The 21,264-nt window shown below is 41.4% G+C and overlaps 1 protein-coding gene across 1 annotated transcript in view; it reads right to left on the reverse strand.

Annotated features, from left to right (window-relative positions):
• The window catches only part of PALMD (palmdelphin), a 45,407-nt gene extending 33,984 nt beyond the window's left edge, over positions 1 to 11,423 (reverse strand). Inside the window, exon 1 of the mRNA XM_075833164.1 lies at positions 11,246 to 11,423. Within this exon, the coding sequence (XP_075689279.1) occupies positions 11,246 to 11,290 (45 nt within the window). The 5' untranslated portion in view covers positions 11,291 to 11,423. The remainder of the gene's footprint in view (positions 1 to 11,245) is intronic.
• Between the last annotated feature and the right edge of the window lie 9,841 nt (positions 11,424 to 21,264).

Genomic DNA, 21,264 nt, shown 5'->3' on the forward strand with positions numbered 1-21,264 from the left:
CTAAGAAGCATAAATTCTCCATTGCTACTCTTCATATCCGCAGTTGGAATAATGAATAGGCTCGATTTTACATGAACGGTTGTATTATCGTTGGTTTAGACAGAGGAGTAGCCAAGTTCTCCAGCACCCGGGGCAAAGTCTTCGTTTGGCGCCTCCCCAGCTTTTTTACCCCATCTTCCCCCCCCCCCCTACCATGTTTGCTTTGTCTACTATAATCAAGAGTTGTTGTTTTTTTATGTAACTTGAGCATAAAACCATTTGTACATTTTACAAGCAATATAGTTGTAAAAGGAAGTTAACATAGTAAATTAAAAGAAAATAAATGCAAGGTCAGTGTTCCTGACAAACAGATTGTATAACTGAGGCTAGTGAGACTACATGGTGACATCTTGTAGCTAGTGCGATCTACAGGAGGGTGTGTGTTGCACTACACCCCCCTCCATGTACATAACGCCGTTGGGGCTCCCTAGAGGAGCCCCTAACATCATGGTCTTCTCCAGGAGCGGAATCCCTAGACAGAGCTTCGGCAATCTCTGGCCGGGGATTCCTCCATACCTCCCAACTTCCAAGCATCACAAAGAGGGACAACCGATGCGGCATGTGTAGAATTTATTTTTTTCTTTTAAGCCACATCTCTAATCACACCCAATCACCATCCATACACACCCGGGTTCAGCCAAAATAGTATCATAGTATCATGCTCCCATAGTGCCTCCCACGCAGTATAATGCCAAATAGTTGCCAACATACAGTATAATGCCCCCATACTGTATAAAGACCACAGATTCTCCCATGGAGTATAATGTCCACACAGATTCCCCTCTACAGTATAATGCCCATGCAGTTTAGTGCCCAAACATTCCCCTATACATCATAATGCCCAATAGCTGCCCCCATACAGCATACCGTCCAATACAGCATAATGCCCACACAGATGCCCCCATGCAGTATAATGCCCAAATTCCCCATACATCATAATGTCCAATAGCTGCTTTCACAGCATAATGCCCCTATAGCTGCCCCCGTACAGCATAATGCCCCCGTACAGCATAATGCCCCATAGCTGCTCCCATACAACATAATGTCCCTATGGCTTCCCCCATAGAGTACAATGCCCCCTTAGCTGCTCCTAGTGCCAGTGTCCATGTACAGAGCATAGGCGGGGGTTCTGCTCCTAGAGTGGACCCCTGATGTCACGGTCCATATATTCCTCCCATTCTGCCCTGGGTGATTTTAATTAGTTGAATGCTGGTTCCTACCATCCCCAAGTATATGTAGGCTTAATCCCAGTTCTGTGTGTATGGGCAGTGTAGGTTCCCACATTATAAAGGTCGCCTTGTCGTCGCAGGTGGCCTCACACAATTTGATCGAAATGTGCACTAAGAACCTCCCTATTGTAAGTTGATTTAGCAGGAATTAATATTTATATATATTAAGTAGCTTAGGTGTCATTAGTGTTCTCAGTGTGCTGTCACCATTTTCTTGTGTGCCATATATGGACAGTGACGTCAGGGGCTACTCCTGGAGTGGAATCTCCTGCCAGAACGTCGGCAACGGGGATTCCAGTCCAGAGCAGCCACTGACGTCACCGTCCATATATGGGCAGTGACGTCAAGGGCTTCCCTGGGCATAGCTTAAAGTAGCGCTGTGCTGGGGAGTCCTCGGCGAGTGGAGGAGCTCCCTCTGCTCTGAACGAATGCTGAAGCAAGGAGCTGACCGTTGCTTGCTTCAGCACTGGGTTCAACTGTATCTGCGTCCTGAGGACGCAGATACAGTTGACAGCGGTACATACCCCCAGCTGCCCGGGACGGCTCCTCTCCTGGAGGAGTTTCTGATGTCACTGTCCATATATGGATAGTGACTTCGGGGGGGGGGGGGGAAATTCCATTGTATCTCAGCCTGGCATTGGCTGAAAATAGTTAATCTGTGTTCAATACAACCGGCTGTAAATTTTAGCCGTGTAACTTTTATTTTTTTAGAAACCAGCAGTTTAAGCCATTTGAAGCATTTCTCAAATTTACTTGATAAAGCTATAGTGCTCATTTAATGAAGAGCCCCTGATCCTATTAACACAAAAACAATGCCTATGGCTGCCACTAAAGATTGAAAGTTTGGGAGCTTCTATTCAAGTCAATAACTGTATACAAAATCAGTACAGTGGTGGTGATGGGTAGGTGCAATTTTTAGGCCCCATGCACACGACTGTAGTTTTTATCCGTAATTACGGATAATCTTCAGACCCATTAATTTCTGTAGGTCAGTCACCTTTCCGTGTATTTACGGATGTGTGTCCAGGCCGTAGAAATGATCCGCAAGATATAGAACACGTCCTATTCCTGTACGCAATTGCGGCACAGACCTCCCATAGAAGTCTTTGGGTGCGTACAATATTGCGGAAGGCTACAGATGTTTATTCGTAGCTATCCAGAATTGCAGAAGAATTGCTATGAGACAACAGGGGATTCCCAAAGAAAATGGCACGTGGGGATGCTATTTGCTACCTCAGGACCTGGATGTATTGCAAGTAAAATTGGTTATGTAGCATAACTAGGATGCAAAACACAAAAACATCTACATGTGAATTGCTAAAGTAGAATAAAATGTCAGTTTTTGTCTTGGTATTGTCAGAGACCTGAAACCAGTCTGGAGACGTCTGTATGAGATCTAACAACTCAGTATAAGAAATGCTTCAGTTACCTTCTTTTTTTTTTTTTTTAAAGTAACTATGGTAACTTTCTCTAAGGGTCCATTCAGACATTGCAAATGAGGGGTGGTTAAAACCGCATCAAAAAACGTCATCCTAAAACCGCATCTGTTTTTACCATGATTTGGAGTGCAGTTGTGGTATGTTCACGCGAGGTCATTACGTCCATAATTGACGGACGTATTTCGGCCGCAAGTACCGGACCGAACACAGTGCAGGGAGCCGGGCTCCTAGCATCATAGTTCTGTACGACGCTAGGAGTTGCTGCCTCGCTGCAGGACAAATGTCCCATACTGTAATCATGTTTTCAGTACGGGACAGTAGTTCCACGGAGAGGCAGGGACTCCTAGCGTCGTACATAACTATGATGCTAGGAGCCCGGCTCCCTGCACTGTGTTCGGTCCGGTACTTGTGGCCGAAATACGTCCGTCAATTACGGACGTAATAACCTCGTGTGAACATACCCTAACAGCATCCATAAATGCGCCAAATCGCATGCAGTCTTTCAATGCGGTTTTAACCGGACCGCTACATCTAGATGGGCCCTAAAGGGTGCATCGTCCACTGGTATGCGTCTATTACGTTCTTGTATAATGGGGGAAAACTCATTTAAAACAAAAACTAGTACGACACTAGAATGCATTTTGTTTGGAACTTTTTGAACGGTCTTACATTACTAATATTCATAGGAACTGTATCTTTTATTATAAAAATGAAAACATAAAACATAACGTTAGAACACCAGGCCATACGCAACAAAAGTAGACAGTGCAGGAGAGGCATAAAGAAAACGCATGCGTTTTGTTCACAGCTTGCTGCATTTTCGTTGGGGTTGTGGTTTTTACAGCAACAAATACAAATTTGCTGTAAAAAAAAAAAAAAACAAAAAAAAAAAACTCATGCGGTTTTCGGAACGCAGTTTTAACATCACCTCAACCTGCAACATCTGAATGGACACAACTTGATTACCACACATATCACATCTAGCATACCAACAAACATATACAAATAATCTCCTGTCCTACCCAACTAACTAAAATATAGATATATCCCATCTTACTGGCGCATTTGTCGTAAGGATCAACAGCGAATAATAATCAGCAACAAATATTTTACCTACACAACCAGGAAAATACGAATACATTCCCTCCTCCTTTCTAAATCTTGCTTTTTTATTCCTATGGCACATAAACACACACAAATTATAAAACACACTAAATAAATACACACTAATAAACATGCTAGAATCCAACACCATCATCTATTCATGAACCTGTACAGTATTTTATTCATAAGATTGCTTACTCAATGCACTATGACTAACATTCAAGTCCACAAAAATGGCTGCCCGCATCTGTAAACACACTTTAATCTATATTGAATATGGACTTTACTAGACTGGTCGCTATAATATTAATGAACATGGTCTGACAGGGTAGTGCTTATTCTACTAAGACAAGTGCTCATATTTACTACAACTATACTGGAGCTGTACTTTACTCGGGCCAGTCTGTCAAACTGATCACGATGGATTTTAACAGATCGGTTACATCAGTTATGTGAACATAAGCAATGACGCCAGAACAAGAGAACATAACATACCAGCGAGCTCAAGCTCTGTTCACACTAACATGGCTTTTGAGTTTCCAGGATGGGTGAGACTGATCTGCTAAGATTCATTATGATTCGATTGACAGATGTTTATTTGTCCCCCCCCATTGACTTATAATAGATCCATCATTCATGCTGTGCGAATTACATCAGAAACCTGACAGAAAACCGCCTTTAGGTCAGCAAACACGTCCATACTGTCCTGTATCAGGGAGCCGTAGACACTCCAAGTGTTGCGCCGCATGGTACGTCCATAAGCCCCTTCAATGCTTCTAGGGGAGAATGCTTCCGAAATACAGCATGCAATGGAACATGTCCCTTTCCATCAGAATAAACCTCTGTATGGCTCCATGTGAAATCAGACGCACAACATTGATCTATGATACAGCTATGTACATAAGGCCTAATACAGCTGCTCCCTGCTCTGACTTTCACCAGGCTACAGGCCTATAAGACGCTGGAACAGGATCCCTGTGCACCAGCGATGACATCACTGGATTGTGCCAGCCTACGCAAAGATCCTGTCTCAGTGCCTCATAGGCTGCAGGACTGAGGAGACTGTGGAGCTCTGTTCTTCGCTAGAATGGGGCTAGATGAGTAGAAGTCTTATTTGTTTGGGGGGGAGCTATGTACAGAGGGGCAGTGTGGGGCGCCATCTACAAGGGCAACTAAGTGTGGCACTATCTACGCTGGTTATTACGCTACCGGTAGTGGCCGGCACATATCGCCTAGCCCTTATTTTATTAGAGCTTGTAACAAAGGGCTCAGCTGGTAGATACATGATGAATAATAAAAACCAGAGGGTAGCGGGACAAATATAAGGTTTGAGGAGTATGCGTTTGGAAACCCCCTTTAAAAATCTTGCGTTTGCCCCTGGCGCTCATATGCATCTGGCCTAAAAAAAATGTTTTAAATAATTGCTTGTTTATCTAGAGCAAAAATAGAGCATATGGCCTACTTCAAACACTGAACAGAAATTTACCTCAAACTACAGTGACTGCGATTAAAGCTCCTTTGTCCCATCCCTTATAATATTATACAGAACATCTTAAGAGGGATTAGGACATTAGATCTAAGGCTGTCGTAGTTCCATTACAACAGGCCCAAACATGAATAAATAGCCCGGCTTCAAACTATCCCAGAATTCATCAGAATCCCCTAGAGCTTGTGCAAAGCCTACTGACGTTGTGTTTAATAACGGATGCTGTGGTTAGACAAAGCGTTGGTTATATAGTCAGTAATGTTCAATCTAGGAGATCTGGAAATATATTTTATCTTTTTTTTTTCTGTTTTCACTTATTTTGCAGTTTATTGTTATTCTGTTCAGAAATGAAAATACATCTACTAACTACAAAATCTTTAACAGGGACCCCACCTGTGCCATTTATTACAGTGGTTTTCTTCTTATGTGGCAGAGGGGCCTTCGGGCCCCCTCAGGCACCAGTGTTAGGCCTCATTTACACGAGCGTATGCGTTTTGCGCGCGTATGCATGGCGTATGCACTGCGTATACGCAGCCTTGTTGCGTTTTAAACGCGCAAAAGGCATTTGACAGCTCCGTGTGTCATGATGCGCGGCTGCGTGATTTTCACGCAGCCGCCATCATAGAGATGAGGTAGTCGAGGCCCGTCACTGTCCAAGGTGCTGAAAGAGCTAACTGATCGGCAGTAACTCTTTCAGCACCCTCGACAGTGAATGCCGATCACAATATACACCAACCTGTGAAAATAAAAAGACTTTCATACTTACCAAGAACTTCCTGCTTCCCCCAGTCCGGGCTCCCGGCCGTTGCCTTGGTGACGCGTCCCTCTCTTGCCATCCGGCCCCACCTCCCAGGATGACGCCGCAGTCCATGAGACCGCTGCAGCCTGTGATTGGCTGCAGCCTGTGCTTGGCCTGTGATTGGCTGCAGCTGTCATTTGGACTGAACTGTCATCCCGGGAGGTCGGACCGGAGTTATCGGTAAGTCAGAACGTCTTTTTTTTTTTACAGGTTCATGGATTTTCGGAGCGGAAGTCACTGTCCATGGTGCTGAACCAGTTTAACGCTTTCAGCACCGTGGACAGTGACTGTCTCCTGACGTCGCGTACCCGAACATTTTTTACCGGTTTCGGTCAAAACGAGTTTGGCCGAACCCGGTGAAGTTCGGTGCGCTCATCTCGAATTTGACACTCCGTTTGGATGTTTGTAACCAGAAAAGCACGTGGTGCTTTTCTGTTTACATTCAGGAGTTTGACAGCTCTTGCGTGATTTTCGCGCATGCAACGCAGGACCGTCAGTGTGGCATGCGTTGTTTTCACGCACCCATTGAAGTCAATGGGTGCGTGTTGCGTGAAAAACGCAAGAATATAGAACATGTCGTGAGTTTTACGCAACGCACTCACGCAGCGCAAAATTCACGCATCGTCTAAACAGCCCCATAGACTATTATAGGTGCGTACGACACGCGTGAAAAGCACGCGCGTCGCACGCGCGTATAATACGCTCGTGTAAATGAGGCCTTACTGTTACATCTGCGCCCCATATACCTACACCCCTGGCGATACTTAACAATGAGATCCACAAATAGCATCTAACCTGCTTGTTGTCAGTTTCCAGCAGCAGGAGATTTTCTACTTTGCCCAAAGCAAAAAAAAATTGTTAAATACGTGATAACAGCAAACCGTTAATGAAGTATATTACAAAGACACGGTTCTACATTTGCTGCCACTATAGCCCATGTTAATGAATAATGAAGCGAATTATAATGTTATTATGGTCTATAGGCATTTCCCATTAACGTTCGAATTAATCTCAGGTCATTTATATACGTAAAACCACATCATACAGTACTGAATTGTTCTAGCCTGTTCTAAAGAATAAGAATTAGGGCTCATGAACACTGCGGAGTCATCACAGATGCACGTGGAGTCCCTGAGGCTCCATACCAAAGATGTAGGCACTCTGTGTGCCTCCGAATGGTCCTCCATCAGCATTGCTTCTAGTAGGGAACGCCTTTGTAAGACGTCATCTGATGGAACATGGTTTGATTATTTTCTTCTGTTTGATTCATACACAATCCAACAGGGAATGTCTCCATATTAAATCGGGGGCATATGGAGGTTCAGAAGGGCCCCATAGCAGACTAAAGATTTTGTATTAGGCCAGGATCACACATCCTCAGTTTTTTTTATCTAAACAGAAGTGGACACAAAATAAAAGGAGATGCATCAGTCTTTTCTTATACCTACTAAGGCTGGATTCACACGAGCATGTTCGGTCCGTAAATGACGGAAAGTATTTCGGTCGCAAGTCCCGGACCGAACACACTGCAGGGAGCCGGGCTCCTAGCATCATAGTTATGTACGACGCTAGGAGTCCCTGCCTCGCTGCGGGACAACTGTCCCGTACTGTAATCATGTTTTCAGTACGGGACAGTAGTTCCACGGAGAGGCAGCGACACCTAGCATCGTACATAACTATGATGCTGGAGCCCGGCTCCCTGCTGTGTGCTCGTGTGAATCCAGCCTAATACTTTTGGATTCACTTCTGGCTTTGGTTTAAAAAACTACATCAAAAACTAAATAAACAAATGGTGTGTGATCCTGGCCTTATGGCTTGTTACTACAGAATAGTCATGTGAATGAGCCCTTAGGCTAGTTTCACACATCTTATTTGTTGTAGATTTTCGGTTGCAGAATTTGCAATGCAGTACAATGCAAGTGAAAGGGGATTTACCAAACACAATTCACATGCAGCGTATAAAATCTGCATCAAATTGCAGGCATGCTGTGGATTATCACATCCACAGCAGGCTATATCTGTTGTGCATTTTTGCCGTAGATTTCAATTAATGCAATGGGTCAAAGTCAAATCCACATGTGACACATGCAGATCTTGTTGTGGATTTCCAGACTAGTTCTGTAGCATATGTTTTACTTGTAAATGGCCGTTTACCTACAAAGTCGTTCGGCTATTACTAAATACACCTTTCTAGGGGAGAAGATCTCTGTACTAACGGAGTCGGAATGGAGCATGTGCGGATATGTACTAAAGGAGACGTACAGGCTCTATGCCAGTATGCACAATCCCGAAGACTAAGTGCATACGTAGAGTATGCACTTAGTTTTAGGGATTATACAAACTGGCATAGAGCCTGTCAGTCTCCTTTAGTACATATCCGCACATGCTTCTTTCCGACTCTGTTAGTACATAGATATTCTGCCCTAGAAGCAATGCTTCAAGAAGAGAGTACCTCCATACTTCGAGTCTGATGGAAAATGCCACGGCCATGAGACCTAAGGTCTCGTGCACACAGTGTAGATAATGGAACCATTAATACTTCTTTTTTGGCATCCAGTCCTGATTTTGGCTTAAAAAAACAAAACCATATGCAAAATACTGATCAAATCTGCCCAGTGTGCATGAGGCCTTAGTCTTTAAAGCTGGTTTCACGAGAGCGTAATACGGGCACATTCTTACTTTCATCTTAGGGCCGCAAATTCTGGGTCAGTATCATAGACCCCTTTGGGCCCGTATTACGCTTGTGTGAAACCGGCCTAGGTTTGGCTTAAACTAAGTGATTTGTAGTATGATCCAATGCAAAAAATGTAATTGTAGTAAAAATAGCTGTGAATGGTCATAATGATTGATTCAGGTCACCATTTGACTTACATGAAAGCAATAGCAATCACCATAGCCGCTACGATCATAGCTCGCAAAGGTTCTGAAAAACTCCATTAGACTATAGTCACAAGTGGCATTTAAATTACTGTGAAATATTTCACTGTAAATAAAAATAAATGCATGTGTGAATACAGCCTTATGGTAAATAGTAGGTATATCTTTTGCTACAATGGGAACATTAAATGTCCCCATTCTAACAGAATATCCACATCTATAAGTCCCCCCAGAGCAGTATTGACACGGCCGCAAAGGGGCTGACAGCCACGCCGACATCCTATTTGTCGCAGCTGTCAAATTGCTAGCTAACGGGCGTGCATTGTTGCAGGTAAAACGGCTGTTTACCTGCAAAATTGTTCGACCATTAGTAAATACACCTTTTAAGGTCGCACGATTATGCTGGTAAACAGCTGTTTTACCTGGAACAACACGCAGCCATTAAGAAATTTGACAGCTGCGCCGAACCTGGTGCCTGCGCAGCAACATCAATGCCGCTCTGTGGGGCCCTAGGCCACATGCACATGACCGTAAAATCGCCTGTAATTATGGACCGTACTTAAAGGCCGATTCGTTTCTATGGCTGACGGACACCTTCCCGTATATTTAAGGGAAGGTGTCTGTGCCGTAGAAACTTGCCGAAAAATAATAGGAAATGTCCTATTTTTTTATTTTACGGACCGTGCTCCCATACTTTATAATGGGAACATGGCCCATAAATACGGCCGGCTGTCCGCGGCCATAATTACGGGTGCATGGGGCCTTACCCTAAATAGCCAGTTAGTGTCATTGTTTTGATAATGAACTATGAAACAAACATCTGTTTGAGGACAAAAGCATCAGTTGAATCACGTTTAGTAGTCAGTGGCAACAAAAACTTCTGTACATGCCTAGGAAGAATCAAAATTTGGGAAAAGGATTATACTGTCATTTCATGGACAATTATATAATAAATTATCAGTTTATGGATATTTGTAATATTACACTGCCAACAAAAAAATAATAATCATTACAGTAATAACTTGGAAGGTAAACACATAAAAGAGGCTTATAGTCAAAAAGTCTAAGTCTTCCCAACCCACCCAATAAAAGCTTATTATTCCCTGACGTGTTCACTAAATAGCAGCATCCAAAATATCCCATGGAAAAAAGAATTTCATTCACTTTCTCATTTTGTTCACGTGGATGCTACCTCCTTTCTCCATTAGGGCTCATGGACATATCTGTTTGGATCCCCTCCACTTCATTGACTTAATGAGTCTGTTAGGTTTCCGTTTTTTCTTGCTACGGAGTAGAATAGCACAGCATGCTACACCATTCTGACAATCAGAAAGCAATGGAAATTTTGCAGGAAAAGAACAGGTGTGAACAGAGTCTTAGCTCGGAGCCTTATGTAACAATATCTTTTGTATAATTGTTCCACATTCATATCACAGATGGGTCTGAAGTGACTCAACTTATGACTCACTGGTAGTTTATGTAATGCAAAGCTCAAAATATACAATTCAAATTGGTCTTTGAAAAGACCACCAAAAGGTGTAATGAATATGGTCTTCTAAAGGAGTGGTCCTCTCAAAGAAGATGACCAGCAAGTCTAATATATGGTGAATTGAAAATCTGTCACAGAAAACTTGACCAAGATTGAAGGGTGGTCTTCTCAGGAGGCTTCAGGAACACACACATTATATATATATATACACATACTTATATATATATATATATATATATACACACACACTTATAAATGCTATCAGTATTGTTATTCGCTGGTATGGTGTGTACCAAGTTTATCAACGTGAACATGTCACACACGCTGCGTCTTATTTATAAAACTAAAATGTACCTATGTAGCTTTAAAATATCACATATATACAGATTTCACAACATGTGCCAACTTTGCCTATCCGTGGCACCATATCCATGAACGTCGCCTGCAGATATACAGGCACGTGTTCCAGTATGTATGGAGAAGCTACGATATACGTAAAAGTTCATACACAAACGCCAGTCCCTAAGTGTCCTTATCTGGGTATATTTAAATAGCTAACTATCCGTCCACATACTTTGGCAGTAGTTTGACCCAGTGCCCTTGACATTAATTCCACACGACCAGTATACCTCATACCTGCTCTCACGCACACATCAGACTAACAGATATATGGGGTTAAGGGCTACAGTCAAGCCAATTGAATACCCACTCGTATCACTCGATAGAAGCTATGCCATGCAATGCCAGCTTTTAATAAGACAGATTGCAAGAAATGGGACTTACAGTTATGGCCAGCAGCCTTTCCCTCAGCAGCTCAGCTTCTTCCATCCTGTAAAGTTACACAGAAGACATTCAGGTCTGATCAGGCTTAGAAGAAACCAGCGCAGCTGAATACAAGAGAGCAGCTGTAAGACTTAAGTGCAACCCTAATGTGAAGCTGAGAAGTAAAGAAAGTGTATGGATCAGCCCAGACAGGCTGGTGTGAGGAGGGCGTGCTCTGCAGGCAGGCGCTCACATTGCCATGACTGACAGCCAGCACAAGTTTCTACCTTTTAACAAGCTGTCAGGCTCCTTCTGCCTAAGTACACAGATATCATATTTCCCTGAGCGTTTTATGTCATACTATTCCGATATATAACAGTGTACGCCATTTACTGTTTGTTTAGTCCTTTAGAGCAATAGAATAAGCACGTCACTATGATGTGGCATTTACTACTACCATAATACATCAAATAAATGTAGGTGTAGGGACCTGATCTATCTTCCAGGTGCAAGAAACTGGACATGGACACAACCGTTTTACATATGAGAAGTGATAAAATATTACAATTATGTATAAAATTATTCAGTCTATGGTGAGTGCTGACTAAACAACTAGAAGATCATTCAAAGAGATGGAGGCACCTTATGTATCACCCCCTATTTTAGGCTGGATTTACACACAGCGTTTTGTGTGTTTTCTGTGGCGTTTTTAACAGCATTTTTTCTTGTTGTAAGATGTTACATTAAAGGGGTTTTCCAGGGATACAACATTTTTGTACTAATACTCTATGTCAAAAATAAATAAACTTCCTAATATGCATTGTGTCGAAAATCTGAACAAGTTCCTATTCCCCCTACTTCTGGCCGGCCGGAAGTTCTGCTTTTCATTCTAGTGGTTTTTTGCTTCGACACAGGCTCATGCACGAGCGTTATTATGCAGACAGACCTGTGTCGATACGTCACTGAGTAGTGGCATAAGCAGAGAATGAATAGGGCGAGCATTGAGGAGGCTGTGGACCTATAGGATGCCTGAAACCAGGGACTTCTGACGTATACCCGGGTTTGAGGCATCCTATTGGTCCACAGCCTCCTCAATGCCCGCCTCGTTCATTCTTTGATTATGCTTCAATGCCCGCCCCATTTTGTTTGTGTTACTTCATATAACTCAGTGTTTGTGCACTGCCCGCCACAAAGATTATGTCTCCCTGGAAAACCCCTTTAAAGTCTCTAGAAAAATATATAATACACTGTATCAACTGCGTTTTAGTTTGTGCCGTTTTTTAGGCAATTTTGTGATCAGTAGCGTTTTTTTTCCAAATGCAGCATGCCTGTTTTTTCAGGCATTTTTTTCCATAGGCTTCTCTATAGGACTTCAAAAATGCCAGAAAAAAAGCATGTACGAAAAAACACTAAATTAAAAACACCACCAAAAACACTGCTAAGGCCCGTTTCACATGGGCCAATTCGGTCCGTGATATACAGACGGTATGTCGGCAGTATTTCTCGAACCGAACACAGTACAGGGAGCTGGTCTCCTAGCATCATAGTTATCTATGATACTAGGAGTACTAGGATTACTTGCCTTCCCGGGGGTATACTGTCCCATACTGTAATCATGTTTTCAGTACGGGACAGTATTCCCCCAGGGAGGCAGGGAATCCTAGCATCATATATAACTATGATGCTAGGAGCCTGCCACCTTGAACTGTGTTCGGTCCGGCAAATACTGCCGACATACAAGTGGATACAAAAGAAAGGAGATACATCAGTCTTTTCTTTATACCTTTTTCTTTCTTTTGGTTTAATTCTGTCTTTGACTCAAAAACTGAGCCAAAAACTGCATCAAAACTGTGTGTGTGATCCTGGCCTAAAGGTGACACCAAGCTGTTGTTAAATCTAAAAAAAATTTGATGGTTGTGTCTGTGGTACTATTATGACCAATTTCTCAAACAGTAGAAATTTGCTCCATTAATTGAAACCATTTCAGTAATTGTTTTTAAAATTTCCTCATTGGTGTGGCCGGCAATACAATTGTAGCATTGTCTTCACTATCATCGGAAACAATCTAATATTATATACAATATACAAACAATTTTACATAGGAAACATCATTCACACCGTAGAAAGTATCTTTGTATGTATGCTAGACATATTGGATTGTTTTTACCTATGGCCAAAATCTGGCTTGTTGGGGCCCATAGAGGGACCAACTCATGGACCAATTTGCAGAGGGATGTATATTATAAAGTTTTCGGACTACTAAGTCCTAGAGAAAACCTTTTAATAATGTGCATGGCCCATTGATGCAGGTGTCAGGTTTTCCGAGTCATCTGTCTATTACTTCTACTGTAACCTGTTATATGTAGCAGAGGATGTATTTTATATAGAGTATGTTTGTGTACGTGTTGAGGGTATTAAGATGTTGAATTAGTAGGCAGGTAGGACCCCTTATATGTTCTCAATAGGGGGTGCCAGGAAAAGGCCCATATACACTGGCCAACTATTTTCACGATTGGTGGTTCGATCACCAACGATTGTTCATAGGTGGTTTAATTTTTTTTGCGTGTAATGTGTTTTTAGGCCCTGTTTACACGATGGATTTTGCGTGGCGGGTCCCGCTGTAAAATCCGCTGCAGAACTTTTCCTGCCATCGGCAGGGAAATTCCTCTCTCCCATTGACTTGGATGAGAGGTTTGGGTGGAATCCACTCAAATATCGAGTAGGACACTTCTTTTTCTTCTGAAAAAATCATCTAGCGGAAAAATAAGCGTCTGACTCCCATTTAATGGTAGGCAGAATTTTATGACGGAATCCGTGGCAGATTCCGCTGCAAATTTCCTCCGTGTGAACATAGCCTTAATAAGGTTTTGAGATTAACCTTAGGCTAGTTTTGCAGATCTGATGAACCACTGATAGTCCAAAGTTTTTGTGTGATGATCCTCATTTTCCAACCTAGTAAGAACTTTTAGAGAACATGGTCATGGTCTTCCTCTTTAAATCAGATTATGATAAACACTATTACAGTGAATTATTTATCCACATATTGTACAAATATCATATAATAGCACAATGGACCAAATATTTTCATACAATCAGATTTTATTCATCAACCTTGATTTAATGATGCATGGTAATAAAACATAGAATAGATAATTAGCGTTGGTGACATTTAACATGACTCATATTGAGTATACGCTGTTATATACTGAACGTTGTTGCTATAGTAACGATATGGGAGTTTATTTCTGGTGGTAGATTGTGTATAACATTTATTGTCTTGCATGCAGAGCAAAGAGTAAGGACAAAGAACAATATACGCAGGAATGTGTTGACAAATGGAATGCTGATTTCATCTCAGAAAAGAAAAAAAATCTAAAGGCAGAACTTCATGCTGTGCGGTGTAGGGTGGCATCTGTATATGTGGGGAAGAAAAATACTTAAAGTGTAACCCCAGAATTCCAGAGGTCAAGCAAACCCTAAAAGTTTTGAAAGTTTGCAGATTTTTCAATCGACAGCGTTTGCATTTCATAATTAAAATTTTCCCCTTTTAAGACAATGGGGACTAAAAGACAGATCCCTATTTTAGTCTCTGTATGTCTTAAAGGGGTTGTCCAGGCATAGGGCAGATTTTCATACTGATGACCTATCCAGAAGTTATGCTGTGGTCGGCACCAAAAGCAGATGGCTCCAGTCACAGTATAGCGGCCGTGCTGTAGTACTGCAGCTCTGCTCCTATTCAAGTAAATAGGGGCACAGCTGCAGTAACTGAGCACAGCCGCTATACACTGTACAGAGCCATCTGCTTCCAGCACCGACCACTGTATGAGTTCCAGTGCCCAGAGGAAGCCGGAACAGCTGATCGGTGCGGGGTCCGGGTGTCAGGCCCCCACCGATCATATACTGATGACCTATCCTGTGGATAGGTCATCAGTATGAAAAGCCAACTCAAGCCTGGACAACCCCTTTAAGGTCCTTTTACATGGGCCAATGATCGGGCAAACGTGCATTCATACAAACACTTGTTCCTGATCATTGCCCTGTGTAAAGAGCCGATAAACGAGGAAATGCTTGTACATCAGGGGATCGGATCTTTTATGCGGCCAAAAATGGTCGCTAGTCGACAGCACATTTCCCTGTGTAATTGCACCAGCCTTAGTAATTGAACACTGTCAATCAGACAGCGGCCATTACTAAGGCGCTAGTAAATTATAAAAAAATACACAGAGACATAAGAAAATATTTTTTATTAAAATAAAAACTCCCTCATGCATTCCTCTTTCACCATTTTATAAAAAAAAAAAAACGTAGATCATTGAAGTGGTCCACCGAATGACTCCATTTTGGTAGGGTCCAGCGGAATCTACCAAAAAAAAAAAAGTTAGCAGTATACATTTTTTTTTTTACATAGTTTCAATTTTTTGGTTTCAATTTATAAGTGTGAATGATCCAATACAGGTTGGTACTTGGATTTCTTATGATTTTTTTGTGGATAGGAGGGCACCATTTCAATTTTCGCCTCAGGCGGCAGTAACCTAGAATCGGCCCTGGCCACAGGTTAGGTTTAGACCCATACCAGAAAATGACTGGGCTCATGGGGACACCATTCAAGCCTCTAGAATATAACTCTACCATTGCAAAACATTATGGTACAGTTCCTAATACAGGATTTGGGTGGAGGAATTATTCCATCCCCTCTATCATCAAGAGAACTTTATACCAGCAAGAAATAGCAAGCATTCTTTCCACTGAAGATTTAACTGCAGCCGCTGCCTACTGCCAATAGTCCTGAAGCCTAGACTACATTCTTCTTGTCCAGGTATGAACAGATTGGGCTACATTTACTGTTTGGTGAATGTAGTTGAAGGAAGTTCTTACAGTACATATCATGTAACATGCCTTTTCTCCAGTCAATAGCTCAGTTTACTGTATATACTTGCGAGGACTGTTGACATGTGCTTTACAGTTCATTGAACCCTATCTGCAGTTTTAGTTGAGCTTCATACACCATAAAGCACCTTAAAGCAACATAGACACCAGAACCTGCGGAGTGTATGAGACCATTTAAAGAGTCAGCACAGTCAAAATTGTCATAAAATGCAGCGAAAGGGAAAATAGTACAGGGAACTACGTATGTTTTTAACAGGTACTCTACATACGACCAAGAATGGCTTCCTTAACATATGACATCTAACCAGGCATCTACATGGCTGTGAGTTCAGCCCGGAAAGTGTAGGTTCACATTTTACACAATGGCATATGTACGGTAATATACCTTATCTATTTATTGTAGTTGCCTTGCCTTGCACTACACAGGGTAACAAAACCTCAGATAACTGACTTCTTCAACTGTTTGTTATATAGTCAGAAACCACCTATTATCGCTGTGCAATGCCCTGTCACATTTAGGTCGGGTTCACATGTGCCATTTTAGTTGACTATTATTGCAGGTGATCAGACACAGCACTTGCAGATTTTATCTGTAAGTGAATGGAACTTTAACAATGCATTTTTGTTTGATGCGTTTTACAGGCTTTTTTTTAGGTACACAAAGCAATAAATCTTTCCAGCACTCCACACACTTATTTAAATAAAAACGTAACTTTATTACTGCATATTAAAAGAAAACCACGTCCAGTGATAGGCTGGGGTGTTTCAGACGTTTAATCAGTTCTTACTCATAGGAGATTAGTCACAGTGTCCTATCAATGCCATAGTGCTACCCTAAAGAGAACTAGCCACAGTGTCCGTATGTGTCTAAGGGCCATGCCACAGTTTTTGAAATTCTTCCATGAGTACCAGTCAAAGCAGGGGCCCCACCAGTGCCAGCCACAGTTCCCCAAAAGTACCAGCCATAGTTTTTCACAGCAGTGCCAGTTATGGAGCCCCATGAGTACTAGCCAAAGTGACTCTATTAGTGCCAGCACGGTCATCACTCCCATGTTTAATACGGAAGATACACATGAACACTTATGGTGCAGGGAAAACAGTGAACAGGGCACTATTTTCTCTACTTCAAAAAGACATAGCTGTCTTTTAACAGATGCGTCTTTCTATAAGATCTCTAGTAGCGCCCCAGTAGATGAAGTGGGAGAAGGAGTATTGTAATGCACCGAGGCAGTGGAAGGAGCTGCCACCTAGGTGACTATTTATAAAATATTTATAAAAGTTACGCAAAATTTTATGTAGATTCTAACTTTGAAATGTTTAAAAAAAAATCAAAAATGTAGTTTCTCTTCTAATTTATCTAACAATGTATATGGATAGTTGAGACTTCAGTTTATAGGAGTTTCCTTGTCTCTAATGTAGTAAACTATAACGTTATGCGGATATTCATAGTATTCTTGACGTGTACCAAACACTATATGTGCCATGTTATTATATGGTTATTATATCCAATCATGTCTATTGATAAAGTCTTCTGAAAATAGCCGAAGTCTGGATATAAATATGGATGTCAAAAACAAAAATATAAGCACACCAAACTAAACATATCGTAGAGTTAGGACAATCGACACTGTAATATTTCCAACCGGCTGCTGTTCATGTTGTTCCTGGACTGCAAATCTAAATTATTATGATAGCTACAATAGCTTTGTAGAAGAGCGTGATCTTGCTGCCACACAGATGGGCACACCCTTACAATGACTTGATAGTTGACTGTTCCCAGATTATTACTTCAGTAATTACTTCCAAGTTTCCTGAAGTTGTATGAAAACAGGAGCTGCCCAACCCAGTTCTTAAGTGCTGCCTAAAAAGATCCATCAACTGTGGAAAGGTGTAGACCACGGAATTAAGTTTTTAATCATCTGCCAACTTCTCAGATCTGGAAGGGTCTAGTGGGGTCTTTATGGAGGAGATAGATGCCACACCAAGAGCTATCACTTCTGGACATGGCAATTACAGAGTATGGTAGTCAATGTTTTTTGTATTTTTTAGAGAGGATGCTAACATTTTTGATTTTCCGAAGCCACAAATGACTTATGGTGGTCGCACAATCTCTGAAAATAGATAAGGTGAAGGTAATTTCAATGCACATGTAATAAATAGAAGGCTATTGGAGAACAAGAGCTTCTACCAAACATCTAAATCTTTGAAAAAGAAAACAATTATTTGTCAAAAGATGTAACTTATTCACATACAGCACGCAAAGACTACTGTATTATTGGATTTTAGTTTCTTCCTTTAGTTCCCATAGCTACGTGTTCCATCCTACCTCCATGAAGAGAATAATAGTATGCGGTAAAAGCATACATAATCTCTAGAGACATTTGCTTTCAATAAGGTATTTCCGTTACAGAAAGTTGTTTCTGTTTCTCATATTGAGTCATACCAAGCAGAGGTTTTGCAGATAAATGCATCAGCTCTATCAACCTAATGGATTGACGTAGATGAATCTTTGTGGTTATTATAAAGACTTGTAATATCAGTAAGATATAAATAATGGTATAAATAATATGGTATATTTTCGACAATTAGTGCTGCATATTTATGTCGTGCAGTAATGCGTTCTGGGGCAGATCCACTATGGATATGCTGAAGTTATGTTAATCCCTTTATAAACTGGATTTACGTAATGAAGAAAGAGATGGGCCAGCTGTCACCTACGCTGCCCTTAATACCGTCCAAGCCGTGACCAGGCAGGAACCAAGATCACACAGCCGCACATGCTCAGATATCAGTATCCCGGCTGCAGCTGCTCCTGTGTCTGGAGGCCACATAAACACTGTAGACAGTCTCAGCCCAAGCCTCTTACAGTGTTCTAATCACATCCAGAAATAAACTTCTATCTAAAAATAAGTCCGTACTATAAAATTAGCAATATCTATTATGTAATGGGCATAGAAAATAGTTTTTTGTTTTTATTTCATGTTTTTATACTAAAAATTGCACAAAGGTCAAAATGATATCTGATTAATAGACTTTCCAGACATTTGGAACCTGAAAATTGGACACCATTGGACAACTCTTGATTTTGTGAAATTTGGCAGTAGTTTATGCCAGTGGTGTTTTCTGTCTAGTGCCAGACTAAATTATTTTTACTGTATTTTATACATTAAAGAAGAAAAACTAGACTAGGAAAAAATGTTATATTAATTAGTACATAGCGAAATACATTTTATTAATTGTCATAAACCATCACGGAATTTGCCCAGTGCGTGTACACAGAATTATTTCCTATGCAGATTGTCAGGAAGTCTATGACAATTATTACTATTTGACAGGAACATTTTTGGGTTGAGATTTGTTTTAAAGGGGTTGTCCGGTTTAAAGCAAATGTTATTTAAGCAAAGCTCTGCAAGTAGACGGGGATCTTGGGATTAGTGCAGACTAGGTAAGTATAACTTTTATGGGAGAGTAGGCTACCACAACTTCAGGCAAAAGATGATTTTTTAAGTTTTTACCTGGAGTATCAATTTATGAGATCTTGATTTACATTCACATATTCAGGTGCGTTTATTATGACTGGCACAGATTACTGAGTGATACACCAATTTGTAGAACCAGTGCAGTGTAGTATTTTGAACGCAATTACACCAGTTCTTGCATTGCGGAATATTTTTCCCATAGGATTACAATGTAAAGTTTTCCGCAGCGTATTTTTACACTGCGGAAATACAAGGCAAATACACCACGTCTGACTGCACCAGAAATGTCTGATCTGGTCGTGTAAGAAAACCATTGTAGCCTTTCTGTTGAAATACGAGCAGTAAAAAGGACAAAGCTTTTCAGTTGCACTAAGTATGGATGCTTTATTAGGGTTTTCTATCAAACTGGCATTGAACTATGCCCAGTAAATCCTGTCATTGATCACTAACTCGTGCCTGATGGCAAGAAAGGGAGCCCCATAGAAACGTTTAGACTGGGCCCTTTTGTTGGCTAACAATGCCGTTTTCCTGGAGAGGGGAGTCCTTGGCCAACCAGCTCTGGGCCCTTTCTCTCCAAGGGCCTCATAGCAATACCAATCCGCTGCCACCATGGTATATAAGGACTTACACCACAGGGCTTGGGAGTACAGCACTTGCTACATTATTATTTTAGTTGCGTGTTACTCCTTGGCGTGCCTAAATAAATATGCCTGAATTTCTCTCCTGACAGTATTGCCTCCAGTGAAACACGTGTAGGGGGGCATGATATTGCCATTTACTGATACACATCACCAATCTTTTGGAAATATAGTGAGTGATCCCAGCAGACAGCTCTACAGTCACAAAGAGATCCAGATCTGTTACTTGTGGTGGTGGAACTTATTGCAAGGCAACCACCCACATTTTTCTGGCTATGCCTAGCATTCAGAGTACTTGAAAAGGCTATTCAATAGAGAGTCTGAAGGACTCTCTAAAAATAATTAAAATGAGAAACTTGAGTTACATTTATACAACGGTACATAACTAATACAACTCGTATACAGGTCCTTTTATACCGGCCGATAAGCGGCCGGTGCAGCGAGCGCCGATCAACGAGACATCGTTGATCGGCGCTTGTTTGCTCCTGTCACACAGAGCTATGGATGCGGACGAATGGTCGTTACTCCGATCGCTGGTCCCCATACATTATTATCATGTCATGTTTACACAAGGAGATGTGCTGGCGACAATGATAATCTTTTCGTTTTTTAAAACGATACGACCAGCAGACGATCGAGCGTTTGCTCGTTCATCTGCTGATCGCTGCCCTTTTTACACAGGGGAATTATCGTCAACGAGCGTTATATGAATGCTCATCTGCCCAATAATCGTCCTGTGTAAAACCCCCTTTAGTTTCAAATCTCAAATTAACCAGGAATGTATGAGATATGGTACAGAAGCAGATACAGAGTACAGATACCTTTCCATATCTGATGTGGACACAGGTCATTAACCAAGAAATAAGCACACGTCTTGCATTAAATTGCCATGTAGCTAAAAGAATGCTGTTCAGTATAAATTCATGCAATGAATTGTAATTTCCTAAGTTTAATTACAAGAGTCAGCTAAATAATTGAGTATGAGGAAAAGCATATGTGCTGTACAAATCATACGTAACATAACTAAAAGACAATT

This window comes from Rhinoderma darwinii, chromosome 7 (assembly GCF_050947455.1).
Source record: "Rhinoderma darwinii isolate aRhiDar2 chromosome 7, aRhiDar2.hap1, whole genome shotgun sequence".
Taxonomy (NCBI): domain Eukaryota; kingdom Metazoa; phylum Chordata; class Amphibia; order Anura; family Rhinodermatidae; genus Rhinoderma; species Rhinoderma darwinii.